The 20,063-nt window shown below is 38.9% G+C and overlaps 2 protein-coding genes across 2 annotated transcripts in view; one reads left to right on the top strand and one right to left on the bottom strand.

Annotated features, from left to right (window-relative positions):
* The window catches only part of pth1r (parathyroid hormone 1 receptor), a 43,009-nt gene extending 37,355 nt beyond the window's left edge, over positions 1–5,654 (top strand). Inside the window, exons 9-13 of the mRNA XM_080033741.1 lie at positions 295–361; positions 511–605; positions 1,110–1,251; positions 2,200–2,241; positions 2,331–5,654. Coding sequence (XP_079889867.1) covers positions 295–361; positions 511–605; positions 1,110–1,251; positions 2,200–2,241; positions 2,331–2,693 — 709 coding nt within the window. The 3' untranslated portion in view covers positions 2,694–5,654. The remainder of the gene's footprint in view (positions 1–294; positions 362–510; positions 606–1,109; positions 1,252–2,199; positions 2,242–2,330) is intronic.
* A 263-nt stretch (positions 5,655–5,917) lies between these two features.
* Positions 5,918–16,384, bottom strand: tmie (transmembrane inner ear; the record flags this gene model as incomplete). The annotated part of the gene is made up of 4 exons (XM_080034823.1): positions 5,918–6,237; positions 11,572–11,721; positions 12,882–12,999; positions 16,274–16,384. 4 exons carry the CDS (start codon positions 16,382–16,384, stop codon positions 5,918–5,920), a joined length of 699 nt encoding a protein of 232 aa, XP_079890949.1.
* Positions 16,385–20,063: the final 3,679 nt, after the last annotated feature.

The following is a 20,063-nucleotide window of genomic DNA, read 5'->3' on the forward strand; positions in this document are numbered from 1 at the left end:
AATTAACTACAAGTTTATTAATGGTCTATTAACTGTCTGTAAGGCATTGTTATAAATCCTTAACAAACTGCTAACAAACACTTAACAAATCATTAATAAATCATTAATTAAGAGTTTACTAATGATCTATTAACGAGTTACAACGGATAGTTATTATAAAGTGTTACCCAGCATTTTGTTAAATGACTGAAGTTTTAATGTAAGTTAAACAGAGAGGGATCTTGGATCCTCAACACCGAGCTGCTTATTCTTACTTATCTCTTGCTAATCCACCTTGTTGTTTATCTATCGCAGGTGTTGGGATTTAAGTGCAGGCAATTTGAAATGGATATACCAAGTGCCAATCCTGGCTGCTGTAGTGGTGAGTACTGGCTCACTGCATGAACCACCTCCTGATGGGAAAGGAACATTTTTCACCACACCTGTGGCTCTGCAGCTGTCATAAAGCACACCTACCTATGTTTGCAATTACACTTAATCATGTCAATTATGTTTCTATTTTCTCTTCAGGTAAATTTTATGTTATTTCTGAACATCATCAGAGTCCTGGCTACTAAACTACGGGAAACTAATGCTGGAAGATGTGACACAAGACAACAGTACAGGTACTGAGTACTAACATTTAGCAAAACTATTATTTTCATGTATTTCTAACCCCCATCGGTTCCAGCTTGATGAAAAACATGTAGGCATTACGCTGATTGCATTTGCCTCATGAGACAGGTTAGAAAACTGGGATTAAAAATGGTAATCTTTATTAGCTTTAGTAATTATCCGGTCGGATTATTTTCAATATGATAGATTGTTTAGTCCATAAAAGATTCCCTAGGTAACACTTTCAAATTGTTGTTTTTTTGTCTGACCAACAGTCTACAACTCTTATATAAGATATTGAAATAGTAATAACAGGAAAAAAGCAGTAAATCTTCATATATGAAAAGGCGGGAACAAAGAAACTTTTACATTTTGGCTTAATAAATGATTTCAACCTTCACCTGATCTCAAACCTGTTGCTTTCAGCTAACGTTCTAGCCCCGTTATGCGCCAAAGATATGGCAACCTACTGTTGTATTTTGTTAAGATTATGAAATACTATTTTACTGTTACAGAAAACTGTTGAAGTCCACGCTGGTGCTGATGCCCCTCTTTGGTGTCCACTACATCATATTCAACGCCATGCCCTACACAGAGGTGTCTGGGGTCCCATGGCTGATCCAGATGCACTATGAGATGCTCTTCAACTCCTTCCAGGTAATAACTGCTGTGGTCAAAATTCCAGAAATGCTAAATGAACTTTTTAGGGGTGCATCACAGGTCCAGATTAGGGGTGTGCACGTGTACACGTGTACACGAGTAACCGTTTAGTAAATCATAACCGTTTAGGAAAAATCAATAAACGAAAACCGTTTAAAAAAAAATCTTCAAATTTTAAATGTTCTTTTTTTTCAAAGTTTTTAAATATGTTCTGGAGACACGCATTTATTGATTTTACATCACTAATAAACTACTTGGGGAGGATAAAAGCTAGTCTGCCCAATCTGTCTGTCCCTCGGCGTGTGTGTGTGAGTGTGTGTATAATCGCAAACACACGCGCACACACACACGGGGAGGCGCCGTTCTCGGGCTCGACTCACAGCCACGGAAGAGTGATGAAAGATAACCTAAAGATTAAAGTTACCCGGTTGACATGAACTACGCGCGTAAGTAGCCCGAACTTTATAACACCTGTTCAACCTGCATAAACGTGGACATGTAGAAAGCGATAGGCTATATTAATCAGGAAATTAATGAAGCGCGATAATGAAGGCGCACATGACAGGCGAACGCGTATGTGTGTGTGTGTGTGCGCTCGCCTACAGGACGGCGGGCGCACGAGGACAATGACGTCACGGTTAACCGTGTACACGAAAAAAATTCCGTCGTGTACACGGTTAGACATTTTTGTAAACGTTCACACCCCTAGTCCAGATAAATAGGAATATATCCTTTCAGGTTAAACAAATCTCGAAGACGTCAGACGTGATAAGGTTCAGTTTGCATCAGTCCTAATGTCCAGTAACTTATTATTAATTTGCTTGTGTTATGATAAAGAGGAGGAGAGGTGTTGGTTTATACAGCTAAACTGTCGTGCTAAATGCACACTAAATTCACACTCAAAATTTCTGATCTGAATCTAATCATTCTTTCCTCGTTTCCCAGGGATTTTTGGTGGCCATCATATACTGCTTTTGTAATGGGGAGGTAAGTACTCAGACATTTTTCACTATGAATATCCTGCATGATAATCGAAGCTTTTACGTGCATGCTAAACCACTTTTTCTCTTTCTAAGGTGCAAGCTGAGATCAAAAAGACCTGGAGCAGGAGGACTCTGGCCCTGGACTTCAAACGGAAAGCTCGGAGCGGCAGCAACACTTACAGCTACGGGCCGATGGTGTCGCACACCAGTGTTACCAACGTCACAGCCAGGGGACCGCTGGCCCTCCACCTCACCACCAGGCTGGGGCCCCCGCCTGTCAACGGGCACCGGAACCTCCCCGGCTACGTTAAGAACGGCTCCGTCTCTGAGAACTCCTTACCTTCGTCAGGACAGGAGCTTCACATTCCAGACGAGGAGCATTCGGCTCACACACGGCCCTGCGAGGACCAGAAGCCCTCACCCGTAGTGGAGGAGGAGAGGGAGACAGTCATGTGACCTCTGGTTCGCTGCGTATCAGGATGAAAAAACTGAAAGAAAAAAATATATATGTATATATCATGAAACAGTCTCAGGATTGGATCGGAAGGGGATGATGACTGCATGCATCAACACTGCCAGTTTGTTTTTTTCTCCTGTGAATTGAGCCGGAACATTGTCGACTGATGAGGCTCAAATAAAAAAAGATGGGATCTTTTTTTGTTGTGAGCTTGATGGCCTTTCTTTGAGGGATGATGAGTCCTTAACTCTCTCACCAACCACCTGCCACAGTGAATGTGCAAAAGGATGAAAACAGACTCCCGTTTCTCTTATTTCTTTTTCACTGTCATGACTGTTGTTATCTCGTTTCTTGATAGCTTTTTTGCTGGCAAATGTTTTGTGCTCAGCTTTTGCGAATCAATTAAACCGGGTTTAGTTACAGTAGTCACCAGGAACAGCCTTAATCATCTTTGTAAAGCCAGGTGGATTTTGGATGTGAACAACTTCGTCAGCAAGTTTTCGAATTAGGTCCCAGTGAGTAAACTAAGCGTGGGCTCAGCTCAAACAAATGATTAATGCTACTACTTTGAAGCATCTGTTCATGCTTTCAGGCATCGGTATCTCATTCGTTCTGCATTGACTTTAATCCACTTCAGTGTAAAAGGGAAGGTACTCAGGTAATTGAAGTCCTCTGTTGTTGTTGTTGTTGTTGCACACATTTTTTTTCCTTTTTAAAGGGGTGTTTTAGCACGGTCAGCATTTCTCTAAAGATGTGTATTTGTTACAGAGGCTGTGTTCATTTTGTTTTGTTTTTCAAAATGTTGTACAGTTTTTTTTGCTATTTAGAAATTCATATTTTTTTCATTTGAACAGATGTCGAGCAGTGAATGTTTCATATTCAAGATATCTCCAAAAATCCCAAATACTCAAACACACCCACACCCACCCATACCCCTACACACACAACATGATTCCAAAGTAAGAAAATTTCCTCGAAGACTGACATTCTCTTTAGGTTCAGTGTTAGTTGAGGTAAAAAGATCTTTATGGAAATCTGAAGAATAAAAAACAGTATCAGATGTTCTCTGACGTTTTTTTCAAAGTAAGAGACTCCTTTCAAAAACACAGGGAGCAGGAAATAGTCATATATTCCAGGGGAATGTTAATTAAATGAGGAATCCAAGAAACTCAATCCAAGAATCCAAGAAAATCTCAAATTCTGCTGGAATTCCAAGGGTGACATTTGTGGTGGTGGATATGAAGGAAAACCCAGAAATGGATAACACACAGTCATTTTACAGATGTTCCAGTGTTATGCTGCTTTTTGATGTATATATATATACTAGTCAAAATGTTTACAAATATCAGAAAACACATTCTAATTGTGAGCTAAAAGTGTTCATGTGTATGGATTTTTTTATAAAGATATATGTTTCAATGTTTATTTTTCTTCCATGTGTTTGTTTACGGAATGTTTGCAATATTTGATTCTGTATATAGTCCAAAACAAAACTGGTGAATAGGTGACAGAAGGCATTTTAAACTAGCATTTAAGGAAGCACTCCACAATATATTGTAACTGTAGCTTGTTGTTAACCGCATTTAACCTGAGTGGTGTGCAGGTTAGGAAACGTGACATATTATATCAAAGAGAAAATGCATGGTATGCTGCCAGAGAAAAGGTTATTTTCTGAACATTCTACAGTACTTGTATTTTCATCCACCATCTTGTTTACAGTGACCAAAACCTCTTAAAGTTGCAGTAAATGTACCATTCAAATAAGATGCATTTGGAAGAAGGAACATGTCTCAAGATAGAAGTGTTGAGATAGATCGCCCACAAAGTACAAGTAGCCTATATTTGACCTGATCACGATGAAGTTAGATGCATATTTTGTATCCCCGGTGTGTAAATGCTCAATAACAAAGTAAATATGTAACAATCCGTAGCTGAAAATGCCATTGAATCACGTTTGACTAATGCTTGCCAAAAGGATGGACTATCAGATTGATGGTTTCTGTCTTTTTATAGCATGAGAATAACTACAACCTTGCAATAATTTCAGAAATATTTGAGCCAGGCAACTTCCAATTGTATTTGAAGGTCAGTCTGAAGAATGCATTAAAGTGCTTTGAACAATTAGCAGTGGAATCCTGAGAGGTCTGAGACTCAAATTGGACACAACTTGAACATTTCCAAAGGGATAGCTGATTATTGCGTTTCAAGGTTGAGTGAACTGACTGCAACATTAATACCATGCGGCTGCAGGCCACAGTGCCAGAAAAATGAAAAGACTGAGCTTTAGGTAAACCTTTGTTACTACAGTACAGTATCTCACCGTCAGTTATTTTGGCATTTAATTTAGCATATTATATTTACTGGCTTCTTCTTGCTGGTAAATTTGCATTCCTCACCATTTTCTGGAAGCTTCATTTTGTATTTGTTCATCATTCAGGATTTAAATTGTACATACAACATTCTTCTTCGTATTTAATCTGGCTTCCCACTGATTGCCACTGGGAAGTCAATCAATATGTAAGCGTTGTGTAATTCGGACATTCCTCATTAAAAAAGGGGCTGGTGTTAAGGCATAAACATTTTTATATATATAAAAAAAAGAAAACACTTGGAAAATGATATTTGAGCACTTTAATATGCTATAATAAAGTTCTGTTCTGATTGTATCATGTAAAGTGATTGTTGTTTTGGAATCAAAGTGTACAGTATAAGGCCAATAACCATAGAGCTAACGTTGTCTTTCTTTGATTTCAAATACCTCTCATGGAAGTATCAAAAATGTGTTCCATTGTATTTTATTTATCTCGTAACGAATTGTACTCAGTGGAGTTGACATTGGTCTTCATGCTTTATAGATGCCGTATACGTGGGCAGTGTTTGCTAAGACGCGCCACACTTTTTCTCGTCACTCTGCAGTGATCTAGGCACGTTGTAGATATATCGGTGTGTTAACTTGGAATAAAAATACAAATATGTTTTTCTGGTTCTCTGATGTTCATCGGTAAATTGTGAATAAGACAATAAATATAGAATCTTTCTGTACCTCTCTCTCGCCACACTCGTGATTCAGACAAATGGTGCATTTCTTATGTACAAGATTTTTGTTTATTTTAAATATAATATGATACAAATTTAATTTTTAGAAAAAAGAAAGTGTGCAAAATGCTTGCAGTGAAAAATATGAAATGTTCTTCTTATCCGCTTTTGTCCATGGAAGGTAGCTTCACTTTTGAGCTTTCTTGGCTCCTCCCCCTTTAGCCGCTCCTTTGCCTCCTTTTTCTGCGGGTTTCTTCCCTTTCCCATCACCGGCGTCTTTCTTGGTCGCTCCCTTCTCTCCCTTCTCTCCCTTCTCTCCCTTCTCACCCTTCTCACCCTTTTCACCTTTTTCACCCTTCTTCTTTGTGGATCCCTCCTTTTCATCTCCTTTACCTTCTTTGGCACCCTTGCCCTCCTTCTTGCCCTCTTTGGTCTTCTTCTCTCCTTTCTCGTTATCCACCTTACCGGACACTGTTGTCACCTCCTCTTTAACTTCGGCTTTTGCAGCTGCAGGAAAACATACACACACACACACACACACACACACACACACACACACACACACAAACAAAAAGGTTAAAGTTTTTACAGCATCAGGCATCTTCAGGGTTCTGCCTGTAAAGTTAATTAGGAAGGGAGAATCGAATCCAACAGGATGTCGGGCTAAGTGGGTTAGCCACATAATGAAGGCACATGTTTTTATCTGTTCAAATAAGCATGGTATGTTTGTTGTTTTAATAACATCGTTTGAAGTGCCTTCCTGGGTGAGAAAAAAATCTTTACAGTAATTTGTGTGTGTTGAGCAAGACGATTTTGTTTATGCTGGAGGTGATATTGTCACGATGTTCACAGCTAACAACGGTGGTGAGGAGGAAGACGTTGTGGCAAGGTGCATTTAATGAAGCAAATATAATGCATTGGGAAGGGGGGAAAGACAACATGGCTCTGTCCAAAGTAAACAAGCATGTGCCTACCAGAACTCATAAAGTGTGCTTCTTACTAGATATTGTTAGTTTAGTTGTTTATAAAAGTCAAAGTGTATAAACGACAAAGTTGGGGTTGAGTTTGGGGTTGAGAGGGATTACAGTGGAAAACTAGCAGAGACGTTACAGGGACAACTAAAGCAAAAGCAGTGACTGCTTCTTGCTGGTGTTAACACATCGGTGTTTGTACTCATTGAACGAGCAACAACACATTGATGGCCCCTTTCACACATGCACTATAAGACTCTGAATTTTACTCTGAACGTCATTTTAAACAACAACGATGACTTAATTGTCTGCAAAACTGGAGGGATGTAGACATCTGCACCCCTTTCAGGTGGTTCAGGCAGATGCCAAAAGCATCACCGCACACCCACCTTTTGTGTCATATGCCGCCTCCTGCAGCCTCCTACCTATCTAAAATTGTATTTTCCAAGCTATAAAAATTGTATTTTTATGGCTAACACTTCCTTTTCTCTGCATTAAATCACCCCCAATCTTGTCTGATAATGCCTAAAATTATACATGCAAAGATAATTTTGAAAAAGGTGGCCTGCGTGTAGAAATTATGAACCAGTCAATGTTCAAAAGGTGTTAATCTTTAGAAACTGTTTATCTTTAGAAGCAACGCATATCTCACAGTTGCCTCGCACAATGCTGCACAATGCCATGTTTTGTTCTTTGTCTGAATGAGATATCTGGGTCCTTTCATGAAAACTAAAGGTAATCTTTGAGAGAGAGAAAAAATCGATTGTTTTCTAAAGCTACCTTCTGTTTGCATTAAAACAAACCTCTGAGGTCATTTTGTTTTGGAACATTTGAGCCCCCAGCAACATGTGAGCCCACAGCATTTTCTTTCAGGCACCAGACTTGACTGACAGCTCTTCCACATGAAAGAAGAAGCACCCTTAAGATACAGCTGACTTTGAGCCGTCAGGGTTGAAAAGCCCCCTTCTCCAAAAAAATGTAAAACTGCCTCTGACAGAGAAATAACAATTTACAACTGACTTTGATGAAGATCAACCAGAACCATAGATGTGATGTGTGATTTTACAGTTTAGCGACTATTGCTTAAAGCTGTGAGGATTGCGTTAAAGAAAGATTCCAGGTTGAGGCCAGGTTGAGCTTCATTTGCTATTTTATATGTATTCCTAGAAAAAAAGGAAACATTTTGCCGATGCTCTACAGCGGAGCCAGTGGATACACAAAGAAAGGCCAAGAAAGCCAATGACAAACACACCAAATGTCAAACATTGCCCGAGGGGCTCAGAGTAAACCTGTGTTGGGAGGTTTACTCGGAGTAAAACTGTGTTGGGTGAATCCAGGTGACTTAAGATAATCAACCAACCATCAGAATGTTTGCGACTAGATTTCTTCCCGTCTTGACAGAATTCGAAAACCGTCTTCCACTTTTGTCCTTGTGCATTTCTTCTCCATTTATGAGCTCTTTTGTGTTTCATCTTGTTATTGTTGTTTCTTTATGTATAGAATAAACTGTATATACACAAAACATACTGTATATACTAGTGTACTTTTGACAGAACGTGAGATGATGCATCAGTCGATGGAAGAAGAGCCAGGATTGGTGATGGCTAAATAAAGAGCTGTTATTAAAGGTCAGATTTTGAAATAGAAACGACATTGTTCCAGTTTTGGTTAAACTTTAAGTTCTGGTCTCATTTGCCCATGTGTCATTTTCTTGACATACTCTGCATGGTAGTGGAATAGTTAAAGGTTAACACTGCCTTATACAAAATACATTAACCCTCAGTCTAACATAAAATGTCAAAAGTGTCAGCTCAGGGACGTCTAAAGATAGCACACTGCATATGGCATTGTGACATAAAAAGAATCCAAGTTCAGTCTGACTTTGGGTACATCTTTCTCCAAATTTTGTATTTAATCTCGGAATTGATTATTATCTTTTAAAAACAAGTATGACTGTATCATTAAAACAAGTTTCCTCCAAAAGAACAGAGTGGGACTTGTAACCAGACCAAATTCCTCTTCGCAAGTCCGTCACTCTCCATTTGGCGTGCTGTGAACCTCAAATGAATTTTTCTTGCCTCCCAGCCAGAGCTAAAGATGACAGATGTGTGCGAATTGAGTTTGTGTTTTTGCAAGAACAGTTGCATGTGTTTTGTAACACACTGGTAACAGTAAGGATGCACTTTGTAGTACATTAGAGGTGTTTTTATTGTGAAGTTAAAGTGGCAAATAGGAGGGACTGATTCACGACTGATTCTCCCTTCCCATTCTCTCAGTGTGTTAGCTGTTGGACCTGTGAGGCTTACTGCTTTATTTCTAAATTTGTATTTTATGTTTTAAACCAGATGTTTTTAACAGCTCAGTAGGTATGTGTACAAGGAGGCGCAGAGAACGTTTTGTAGAGTTGTAAGTTGTAAAGATAACTTAGATCAGTTTACTGTATAAGCTCCATTTCATTGTCACAATATTGTCCTTGTTTACTTTTTCAGAACAATTTAAAAAATGTCATCCCTGAATGCAATAAATTAAATTTTTCTGCAGCCATGTAGACAGATTTGATAAACTCATCTTACATATGAAACATTTATTCATGCACACGTCCGAATGATAAAAAAAAGGGCATTTCTAGATCCTAATTTGTCAATTATTTATGGTGTTTTTCCATTTTGTAAGTGCTTTGCATAATCAAGCTCTCATTAAAAATAATGAACTTCAAACAGTTCTGATTATGCATTCGATTTCATATTAGGATTCCCCTCTTAACATTCAACATCACTACACTTTCACATTCAATTATCTGCATGCGGCCATTTGGTTTGTCGGGTATAATTGCATATTTCATGGCCTTGTACCCTATGTCAAAATCCCTGGAGAAAAGCATCAATTTGAATATTGGCTAAGTACGTTCATGATGCCCTCATCCCTTTGTTATTCCTGAACCAAATATTACAGTCAGCCTCTCTCCCAGGCACAAAGTTGATTAGTTTTATAGTCAATGATGAAGATTTGGGATTCATATTAGATTATCCCTTGGTGATTACACTAGAGACTTAATGGATATATATGGATGCTCCTGCCACAGTGTGTTGACTACCATGTGATCTTATTTAAGACAGTTATCATGCACAAAAAAACGTAATGACAGCTCAATGCTCCTTTGTCCCAGAGTTAATTACACCGCAACTAATGAATGGATTTGTGCACATGAATGCATACTATATCATCAACAGTGACAGGACAGGACAGATGTCAGTGCCTATTCTTCTAATTTTTTAACCTGAAAACATTACAGTTGAGCAGCTGAGATTGCTTGGATCCACACACAAGGCAACACACCAGATGTCTGGGAGAAAGAAGAAATGGTAAAGAGTGAAAAGAAGAATGTTTCACCATATGAGGCCAGCATTGTTGACATCAGTGATCATATTTATTTGAGACTAGGAGATAGTGCAAAGATTATTTTCAATCTTAGGAAAGCAAGCAGGCAGGGGAATAGTAGAGAGCACAAAAGGGCATGCTGCATGCATTACACCGCCCACTGCTTACAATGATCGCATGTTATCAAACTCATCTGCTCTCGACATTTTCATGCAAAAAGGCATGAAGCAAAATATGTGCATTTATATTAAAAACATCTAGGGCTTGAGAAAGGAGACAGCCTCACAACATACAAAGGTATAAACTACAAAAGTCTAGCTGCTCAAAAGAAAACCTATTTGCAAAAGCAGTACACTCTTTTGTAATCTGTAGCCACGGTAAAGGTTTCATTCATTTCTCACTCGACTTTACAGCTGCACTACAGCCCCACTATCAAGGGGAAAATTCAAATTGCTCTCTATATTCTGGCAGCAATATCCTTTATAAAGAAACAATCGACTGGCTGTGTGACAGACGGCTGTCAGATGAACAAGAAGGACTTTTAAAATTGGCTAACATTGTCAATCAACATTGTTATCTAAAGTCATTTGGCAAGGAGGAGTGTCTGAGAGAAGATAGGAGCAGAAGAAAGGGGAAAATAGAAATTATCCCGTCTCGGACAAAGAGAGGGAGCTGGGCTGCTCCTCGCTGAGCCGAACTACTGAGAGCTGGCTGTTGCTGGCACTTTGAGTTTGGACCTGCTCAGAGACCGTCTGTACTGCAGAGGCATCTGGGGGGGTAGCTGGAAGAAAAGAAGGGAGCAAGAGAAGAGAAGAGAAGAGAAGAGAAGAGAAGAGAAGAGAAGAGAAGAGAAGAGAAGAGAAGAGAAGAGAAGAGAAGAGAAGAGAAGAGAAGAGAAGAGAAGAGAAGAGAAGAGAAGAGAAGATTTATAACAACACAGGCAGCACAGAACAGGGAAGAAGAATTGAAACAAGTGCAGCGTGCTTCGTGAGGTGAAAAGAAGAGACAGTACACATTTAGGGAAGTGCATTTTGCCCTGGAAAAAGATGTTATGTAAAAAGACAGCTGTCCTCTTGACCTTAATCAGAGAGGGGGGACTCCAACAGCCAGGAGTCTTGTTGTAAGTCTTTGTAGTTTTAACAAATACACTTCTTCTCTGATCATAGACAGAGACTGAAATCCAAACTTTAGCTCGCCATCCACAGAGAGCTGGACTCGCCAGTTATTTCTCCTGCTTGATCGGTCTTCAAAGTGAGCATTTAAAACTATCATTGAACTTCACAAGACTTCAACTTATGAAAGTGCAGCATTTTTTTTTCATTTGGAGGTACCAGCGTTTCAAGTTGCCCTACATGCATCTTCTAACGGAGAACTAAAAGAAACTGTGGCACAACCAGCAATCAACCTAGCGTTTCCATTCCCGGAAAGCTACATAGTCGATGTCAAACTTTGCTTTTTATTGGTGAAGAAGATATCAGAGAGAGGTACTTACAACCTGGGATCTCGGTCAGCTCATTCAGAGGTGGCACTGTCTCTAATGTGTTGGCGTATTTCTTGGCGGCCTGCCTTTGCGCGTTCCGTGCCTCTATTTCCTTTTTGGTTCTCGGGATTCGACATTTGAATATACAACACAGAGTGATAACTAAAATAGAAGGGGACAAAAAGTGACATAAGGAATTAATTGGATTAGCATTTATAATTGCAAGATCTTACGTATGATTAGGATGGGTTTAAGTGTCAATATGTATGTATACATGCAGGTGACAAATCAAAAGAGAAACCAACATAGAATGTCTAAGTAGTAGTTGTTGGGCCACAATTTGATGTCAGAACAGCTTTGCTGTGCCTTGCAATTGATTCAGCACGACTTTGTATTAATTTGCTTTGAGATAGTGTCCACTTGTCCACCTCTAAGTGGACACTTGGTGTATGCTTCACATGCACTCATCAAATGAAAAGGGTGACTCATCAGAACAATTTTCCCACTTCTCTGTAGACAAATGCATATGCTTTTGCACCACTGAACTCTAAAAAATGCACTGCAGCCATGCCATAATAATCCTCTCTGTGTATTATTATATGTCTATTATTGTTCTCACAGTCTGACCATGTCCTACATTGACATTGTCAGTTACCTGAGGAAGAGGGGCTCTTTTGTTTTTCCTTACATAGGGCACTAATGTACTAGCTTCACGGTCATCAAATGTGCACCGTCAACCATCATTTCCGACCCAATTTACTGATGGCTTTCCCATGGATCTCAATACAGATGTCACTTCAGTCACTGTTCCTGCGGATAAAACACCGGCCAATTGAACAGTCATTGTTACTAAAAGCTACTGCCATCTGTGCCCCTCTTGGAAAAGGCTAGGCTTGCTATACATCTACGTATATACATGACAGAGCATTGGATGTTAATGGTACCATGCAGTGCACCTGAGTAGAAGCAATGTTTCCCCACTCATTCTTTTAGGTTTTACCTCTAATGTGTCACCTGTTTGTATGATTTTAAGTGTAGTGTAATCTAACTAACAGCTATATTTTTTTTTTATTATTTGCCCCAATTGTTGAGATACAGAACATATATCTGAGATTGCAGGCCTTTTTGAAATTTGAAATTTTTTCCTGACATTACATCAGTGTAATTGTAAACACTGTGCTTCATAATCACACTGTGGACACATAATGGCATGCACGGACATCTATTGCCTACGGTTATTTCTTTTGACAGCTGTCTATTTTAGGACAGGGTTCAGGGTTTGTGAAGGTTACAACAAAGCAAATTGAATGAGTTATACAGACCAACTGCTAAACCGAAACAAGCAAAGATGGCGATGACCTGCCATAACCGCAGCCCCCAGAAAACAACAGTCTCCGAGGTGACGGGGTCGGGTTTCTTTGGGGGATCTGTAGGTAGAAGCTGTGGAGGAAAAAAAGAGAGGGATTGTTGTTCTGCACACCACAAATTATCATCCACAAACAAGTCATTCAAACAGAGAGCAAAACCTCAGGAAGTAAACACTTTTCTTTACCCTTTCTGATAAAAATGAACAAACGAATAACTTTGATTGAATCCTATATCCATGATTTTTGACTCATACATTAATACGTGTTTGAAGTTCTCTCAAGGCCAGACTGCACAAAGGAAACTGCAGTCTGTAATCTATTCACATGCATGCATTTAACTTCCTCATACAACCTCAGCTTTCATTCTGAATGTTGTCAGTCCATTATGTTATCTTTATTGGTATGGTTGATGTAGTCATTTCATATATACTGTATATTTAATTATTCTAACGTATGGCATTTGATTGAACCAGCATAAAGTTCCATACGGAGATGCTATAAGAGAAGACAACAGAGCATGACATGAAGGAAAAGTGGTTTGTTTTTTTCAAGGCACTGGCAAAAAAATAAAAAATGCCCTAGAAAAAAAAAGGTTTAAGGGGCTGCCATGAAAACAAAAAACACACATAACAGTTTTTTTTTGTTCTTTCTCCTCCCTCCTCTCCTTTGACACAAACAAGTGCTGACATCTACAGATATGAGCGGAATGTTAAGCTATCTGTAGCACAAAGTTCCGTTCAATATGTTTGTTTGTTTTTTAACTTTTCTTTTGTTGCATTTTTCTGTCCAGAGCGTGGGATTTGGAACCATAAGTGCAAAAACTGTGCGTGTCTTTTAGTCAGATCAATGCCTTGGACCATTGCTTTGCCAGCGGAGCATCGGTTCCCTGATAAAATCATTGCGAAGATTCCTCTCTGTTGACTATATCGATCATCTGAGTGGCTAATACAAGGTTACCTTGGAAACTCTATACCTTAGTCCATAAATATAAATATATAAATAAATACTGTATATATATATAGCCTATAGCTATATTTTTTTTTAAACATGCCATCGCAAAAAAGGATATTTCTTTGAGTTCATGTGAAATAAATAGGATGTTAATGATAACTTAAGAAATTGTGAATTAAATATTTTCCAACATCCAAATATATATGTCCAAATATTTGTATGTGAAACTTGGGCAAAAAAGAACCTGTTGTTTTGGCTGTTTGTCAGACCTGATAGGCTTCAGGGAGGCAACATACTATCTATGATTACAACTTGTCCTCAGGGCCTCAATACTGTTAGTCTGCTGAGGAGGAAACAAACGGGGCTGCTTGCAAACTTAAACCAGGATGCTGCCATGACAATGTGACTACCTTTTTATTTTATTTATTTTTTGCTGTTTGTGCAACTCCCACAGAAGGATTAGCCTTGATGGAGATATATACCTCTTAAATAATAATCATTTTTGCCTCAAAAGGGATTATGTAATGATAAGTCCTCTCCTCTGGAGGGTCATTTAGTGTGGCAGGATTAATGGCTTTAAGCCTTAAGTTTTCTTTTGCTGGAACACCCAACAAAAACTTAGCAAACAAATATGCATAATGACCTCAAGTTACCTCATGTTAATCATTATATACGTACCCACATTCATTGCATTTTTTTTTTCTTTTTTGTTAGGTGGTTGTTTGGTTGGTTAGCTTGTCCTTTCCATATTCAATGCCATTTTTTCCCTCAAATAAGTGCTCAATCAAGGAAGATTAGCATAACTAAATGGAGTATTAACATCTAAAAATAGAAAAATTTGCACTGGGTTACTGGATTAGTTATTCCATATGTAAAAGCAAAGTTCCACTTAAGTATAATTTACGAATGGATATCCTGTGTAAAGGATTAAAACAACTCTTTGTAATGCTACAAGTATTTCCATTTCCTAATATTTTATTTTGTTATTTTGCATCTTTTATTGAAAATGTGTTGAGGGTTCTACCCAAAGAACAGGTTAAATAATCACATGATCAACATGAGAGTGAAACCAATGTTACCTGCAGAGGCTTAGACTATCGATCTGGCCTTCAGGATAAACATTATGAACATTATATTTGTTCACCAAGCTGCTTTGTAGCAGTATCTTGTGCTTTCTCTGAGCATCTACAGTATATGTATTTGTTTACTGAAGAGCAAAATCCAATGGATGGCTATGAATGGAAAAAGAACAGGGTTACATTTGTAAAAATATTAATAATATTAACACAATTATTATCTGTTGCCTGCTTATGACTGTATACAGGGATGTAATCTAGATGATTACATAATACATTTCCCCTCGTTCTTTAAATCATATAATCAGTTTTGAAAATGCACTTTCATACACAACCATCCCTTGTTTAAATATAATGTTCTGTCAGTGATATTAATATGAATTTTTTGGAGATGGGACCGATCTGATCCAATATCGTTATCGGTTTCCGATACGTCCGTAATTAACTTATCGGATATCGGACTGACTTCACGGATACACACACCGATCCATATTCCACAGTCTGGTCAGGTAGATCCAGGTGTATTTTCACCAGATTGTCTTTGATAAATAATGCTGTTTTTCCATTATTGTTGTTGCTGCTACATTAACATACAGCCCAACTTTATTTGTCCTGTTCAGATTTAAGAAGACATTTATTACTTATTTGAAAGGGTTTTTGATATCTCAAAACAGTTAATAGTTAATCAATGGCTTTGGAATTAATTTCAATTTCATGCATGTATGTATATTGTTGGTTACTTATGTAATATGAGGTGCTGTGTTAGTTGTACTACAGCCATGTGTAACTTTACAAATTATACCAACAAACAAACTGAGAAAAAAAAGAATTGGCACACCCCTATGTCTTTTTTCCTTTCAGTAATGTTTTCTATATATGCTGTATGGAAAGCAAGTACATTTTACATCATTTTAGACCTTGTTGTCAAGAATTTTCAGCTGCTTTGGTGTCATCAGATCATTGTAGCATATAATATTATCTGTAACCCTCCTCAAGCTCCGAGAGCACAAAACATGAAGTACAGTAATACTGGGACTTGTCATATTCATCCTTGTGTTTGAACCCATTTAAACACATGCTGGGCTGTTCATGTCAGGCCGTGTAATGTATCAGGTTTCGACATATGTTCGCTCACTTCTCCTGATGAAAGACAAACAACAACAACTGTGGAAACCAAACACTATGTACCAATCACATTAAGCTACTACCCCTTTGAAACAGCAGAACACCTGCGTCTGCCATCACAGAGACACCCTCAGGATATATATTCCTGAGAGAGAGAGAGACCTGTGGAGGACATGCTGCGTATCAGGCTCTTACCTCAGGATCCGGGATCTGGGAGAACACGGAGGACAAGCACTGAGAGAGCAGCACTGCTCCCCAGCCCCGCAGCAGGAGCTGAGGTGGACATACAGGCTGATCCACAACCATTCTCTCTCCCCCTCAGTCTCTCTGCAGCCACCCTGCCCCCTCTCTCCCCTCTCTTCCTCTCTTCTTCTCTCCCTTCTTCCTGCCTGCCTGCCTGCACTGGCGCCGTACACAGGACAGGACCACAATGGCCCTTTGTGATTAATGGTCACTATGGTGGTGAAGGCTTCCTCCCATCCACAAATGTGTGCTGCTCTGCTCCTTCTAGCCTGGTCCCTTCCTTCTCCCACAACACTGCAAGAAACCCCAAAAAACACACAAAAACACCAGTCACCACTGCAGGCTGCACAACACCACTCCAATACAACGGAGGGAGCCAGCCCTGCAGTCAAGGTACATTAATTAATTAATAGACCTGGTGTGGTTTACAGCCAGCTCATCCTGCTGGGTGCAGGCAGTTAACACAGGGCGGGGGCGTGCGGGGGGGATGGGTAGTGGAGTTAACCAAGAGGACAGTCAGTGAGGCGAATGGCTGTGAGCGTCATCATGTTTATTGCCTCAGAATCTGGAGTGTAAAAATCCCCCATCGACTCATCCCTGCAGTGTGGCAAAATGTGAACAGCCAAAGTGCTGTGGAGACCAATGTTTTCCATGTGCAAAGGAGTGAAGGAGGGAAAAAGAGCAAACAACACTGGACTGGAATTGTTTTTCGTTGCTGTCATCTGTATTCTACCCCGAAGTGAAATAATTATTATTACATAGGATTTTTCTGTTTAGCTGTTTGTTTCTAGTTGTGTACAGTTTGTGGTCGCTCTAGAATCGATTGGCTCTCCTCCTATGATGTTTCCAGTGGTGGAAAAAGTATTACTTGAGTTAAAAAATAAATAAACCAAGCTAAATGAATATGCAATTGAAATACATAATTAATTTACAGAAGATAAGAAAACAGCATTCAAGTATCCTTTGCCAATGAATATGTAAAGAACAAACTTACCAACCAACCACCCAACAAATAAAAATGGTATATCTCTCAGTCTGTTGAAATGTAAATCTGTTTTAAAATGTTGTACCACAGGCGCTCGTGGTGTAGTGGTTACACCGTCCCCCCCATGAGGCTCCGAGTAACTTTCAGTTTTTGTTCATTCTTGCACCCTCTTTGGACAAAAGCAGTAGTGTGTTTACTACAGTAGCTGTAGTTCCAGGGTGAGCTACCCATGACAAAGGCATTACAAAAAACTATATAAAAAAGCATTTTTTTTGCACTGATGGTCTCATTTGCTGTGATATGTCATTTATAATCATCAGAGGGAAAATGAGACTGTTGAAGAAATATTTGAATGTGCCTTGCAGCACCTTTAGATAAAGCATTGAAAATGCCCAAAAAAATAAACTTAAAAAAAATTAATTTGTGCAGCACTGATGGTGGTTTAAACTATACCCATGTATTAATTTCTATGAGTTTATTCCAGGTTTAATTTTGACTTTCTTTTTTCAGCAAATGTATGCAAGCATCTTGCAGCCTCATCATTAAGGGAATGAGTGGTGATGAAAACCTTTTTGTATACCCCTTTTCAGAAATAGCACCAAGTAATTGGGTTTTTGTCAGAAGTGTTGGAGGATCAGGATGCAATCACCAAACCAGTATGCTTCATTAAAGGGCCAGCTGTATTGTTAACTCACAAGATTCACAAGATATTAGCATAATTTGAAAAAAAAAACACTGCAAATATTAAACAGCAAGAGATAGATTCACTGATTTCACTAAACATATGCGGCATAAAGAAAGCTGAAGATAAAGACAACACAACACAGGCGTTTCCAGTGGATGCTATATTCTGGACAAATACGGCAAGATACCACAGGAATGTAGGACTTTAAATGTATACACTGTAAACAGAATATAACCAGAGATGGAGCATAGCGTTAATTTCGGGCAAGTCAAGCTGTCCAACTCTGCTACTGCAGCTGACCAACAGCTGATTCCCCTCCAAACATCCGATTGGCAAATCACCCAAAGAGGCGCCTTATTTGAGCTGCTCTACCTGTTGCTGCTCCCTCTGCAACTCTTTGCAACCCAGCACCTCCTTGTCCTGCTGTATTTGTATATCAATGACATGTTCTGTTGTCATTGACAGCAACACTTGCTCTGTTCTGATTCCATGTAGCTCATGGATGACAGAGGGATGGCTCTCTCTGCCTCAAGCCTTCAACATATGGATTTGTTGTGTATCGTTTTGCAGATACTTGGCCTATTTCCTTCCCATAAAAACAAATTGTTTCCCATGTTTGCAAAGACTCAACCATTGGTGGCTGTCTGTTTTCTCTGTTAGACTAGTGTGTTGCATCTATGACATGTTGCATATATTTTTGTTTCAAAAATGTTTAAAATAAATGTGTTTCATAGTTGAACTCTTAGAGCAACAAGAACATTTCTAATGCACTGTTATAACAAGAAACTTGATGAGGCTTTAAGGATTTTGTTCACGAGAAATGCAGTGTCTCTGAGGACCATATCTATTTGGTGCAATCATGGTTCTAGCATATCTACGGCTGCATGAATGCTTTAGCAAACCTACAAAATCAAAAGATCCTTCTTGGTATTCTGCTACACTTACTATCTACATCTATTTTGTCTCGCTTTGATGCATGCATCCTCAAGACTCTGAAGGACAAATCACTTGTTTGATTGTAATACAGGGAATCAAAAGGCCACCTCCAGTCAGACAAAGTCTGAGTATGTGACATTCTCGTCCTATGGCCTTCTTCTGAGCTAGATTCTGTGTGATGGAAGAAACAACCTCTGAGCCATTAACGCCTGGTGAAGGGGGTAGAGGACAAGCATGCTGCTACAGCCTCCACACAGGGTATGGAAATGTCTGATAAGTTTAGCAACTCTGATTTTTTTTTTTTTTTTTATTTTTTTTATTACAAAATAACAGGCTATCTTTAGTGCCAGGAACTAGCTTTATGAGAAAAAGAGAGAGCTAGCTTTCTCTGTTGTTCAGCATGCAACAGCTGACAAAAATAAAACAAAACCTGCAAAGACTTTGAAATTGCCTAGTAGTCTATTTTAATACTGCAGCTCCTTTCGGAGGCTCCAAAAGATCTGGATATATTGGAGCATCTTGCCAAGATGCAACTAAAGGACTAAAGGAAAACCAATATGATCTTGGTTTTCCTTTAGTCGTTCTGATAACGGTAACACTTTACAATAAGGTACACAAAAAAAGAGTAGTTACCCTTTTAAAAAGGGTAGTTTACCTTTTAAAAAGGTAAGTTTACCTTTCAAAAAAGGTAAGTTTACCTTTTAAAAAGATTAGTTTACCTTTTAAAAAGATTGGTTTACCTTTTTAAAAGGTAGGTTTACCTTTTAAAAAGGTAAACTAACCTTTTTAAAAGGTAAACTACCCTTTTTAAAAGGGTAACTACTCTTTTTTTGTGTACCTTATTGTAAAGTGTTACCCTGATAACAATTGATTGCATATGTCATGTCTACCACCTTTAATGAGTGCACCATCTGAAGAGCTATTTGAAGAGCTGTGCGGACACAACAAGGACCCATTAAGTGCTAATCAGTGAATGTTACTGTTGTGTCAACACAAAGCTTCACACATTTAGATTCATTAGGGATACACAGATCGTATTTCACTGAGCAATAAGCAGCCTCCTAGTGCGTTGACTCAGGCTCAGCTGGCATGTCCTACCCTTTTGTCTCCACCAATTCTCTCTCTCTCTACTGTGA

Source organism: Ammodytes marinus (genome assembly GCF_949987685.1).
Source record: "Ammodytes marinus genome assembly, chromosome: 9".
Classification (NCBI taxonomy): Eukaryota; Metazoa; Chordata; class Actinopteri; order Uranoscopiformes; family Ammodytidae; genus Ammodytes; species Ammodytes marinus.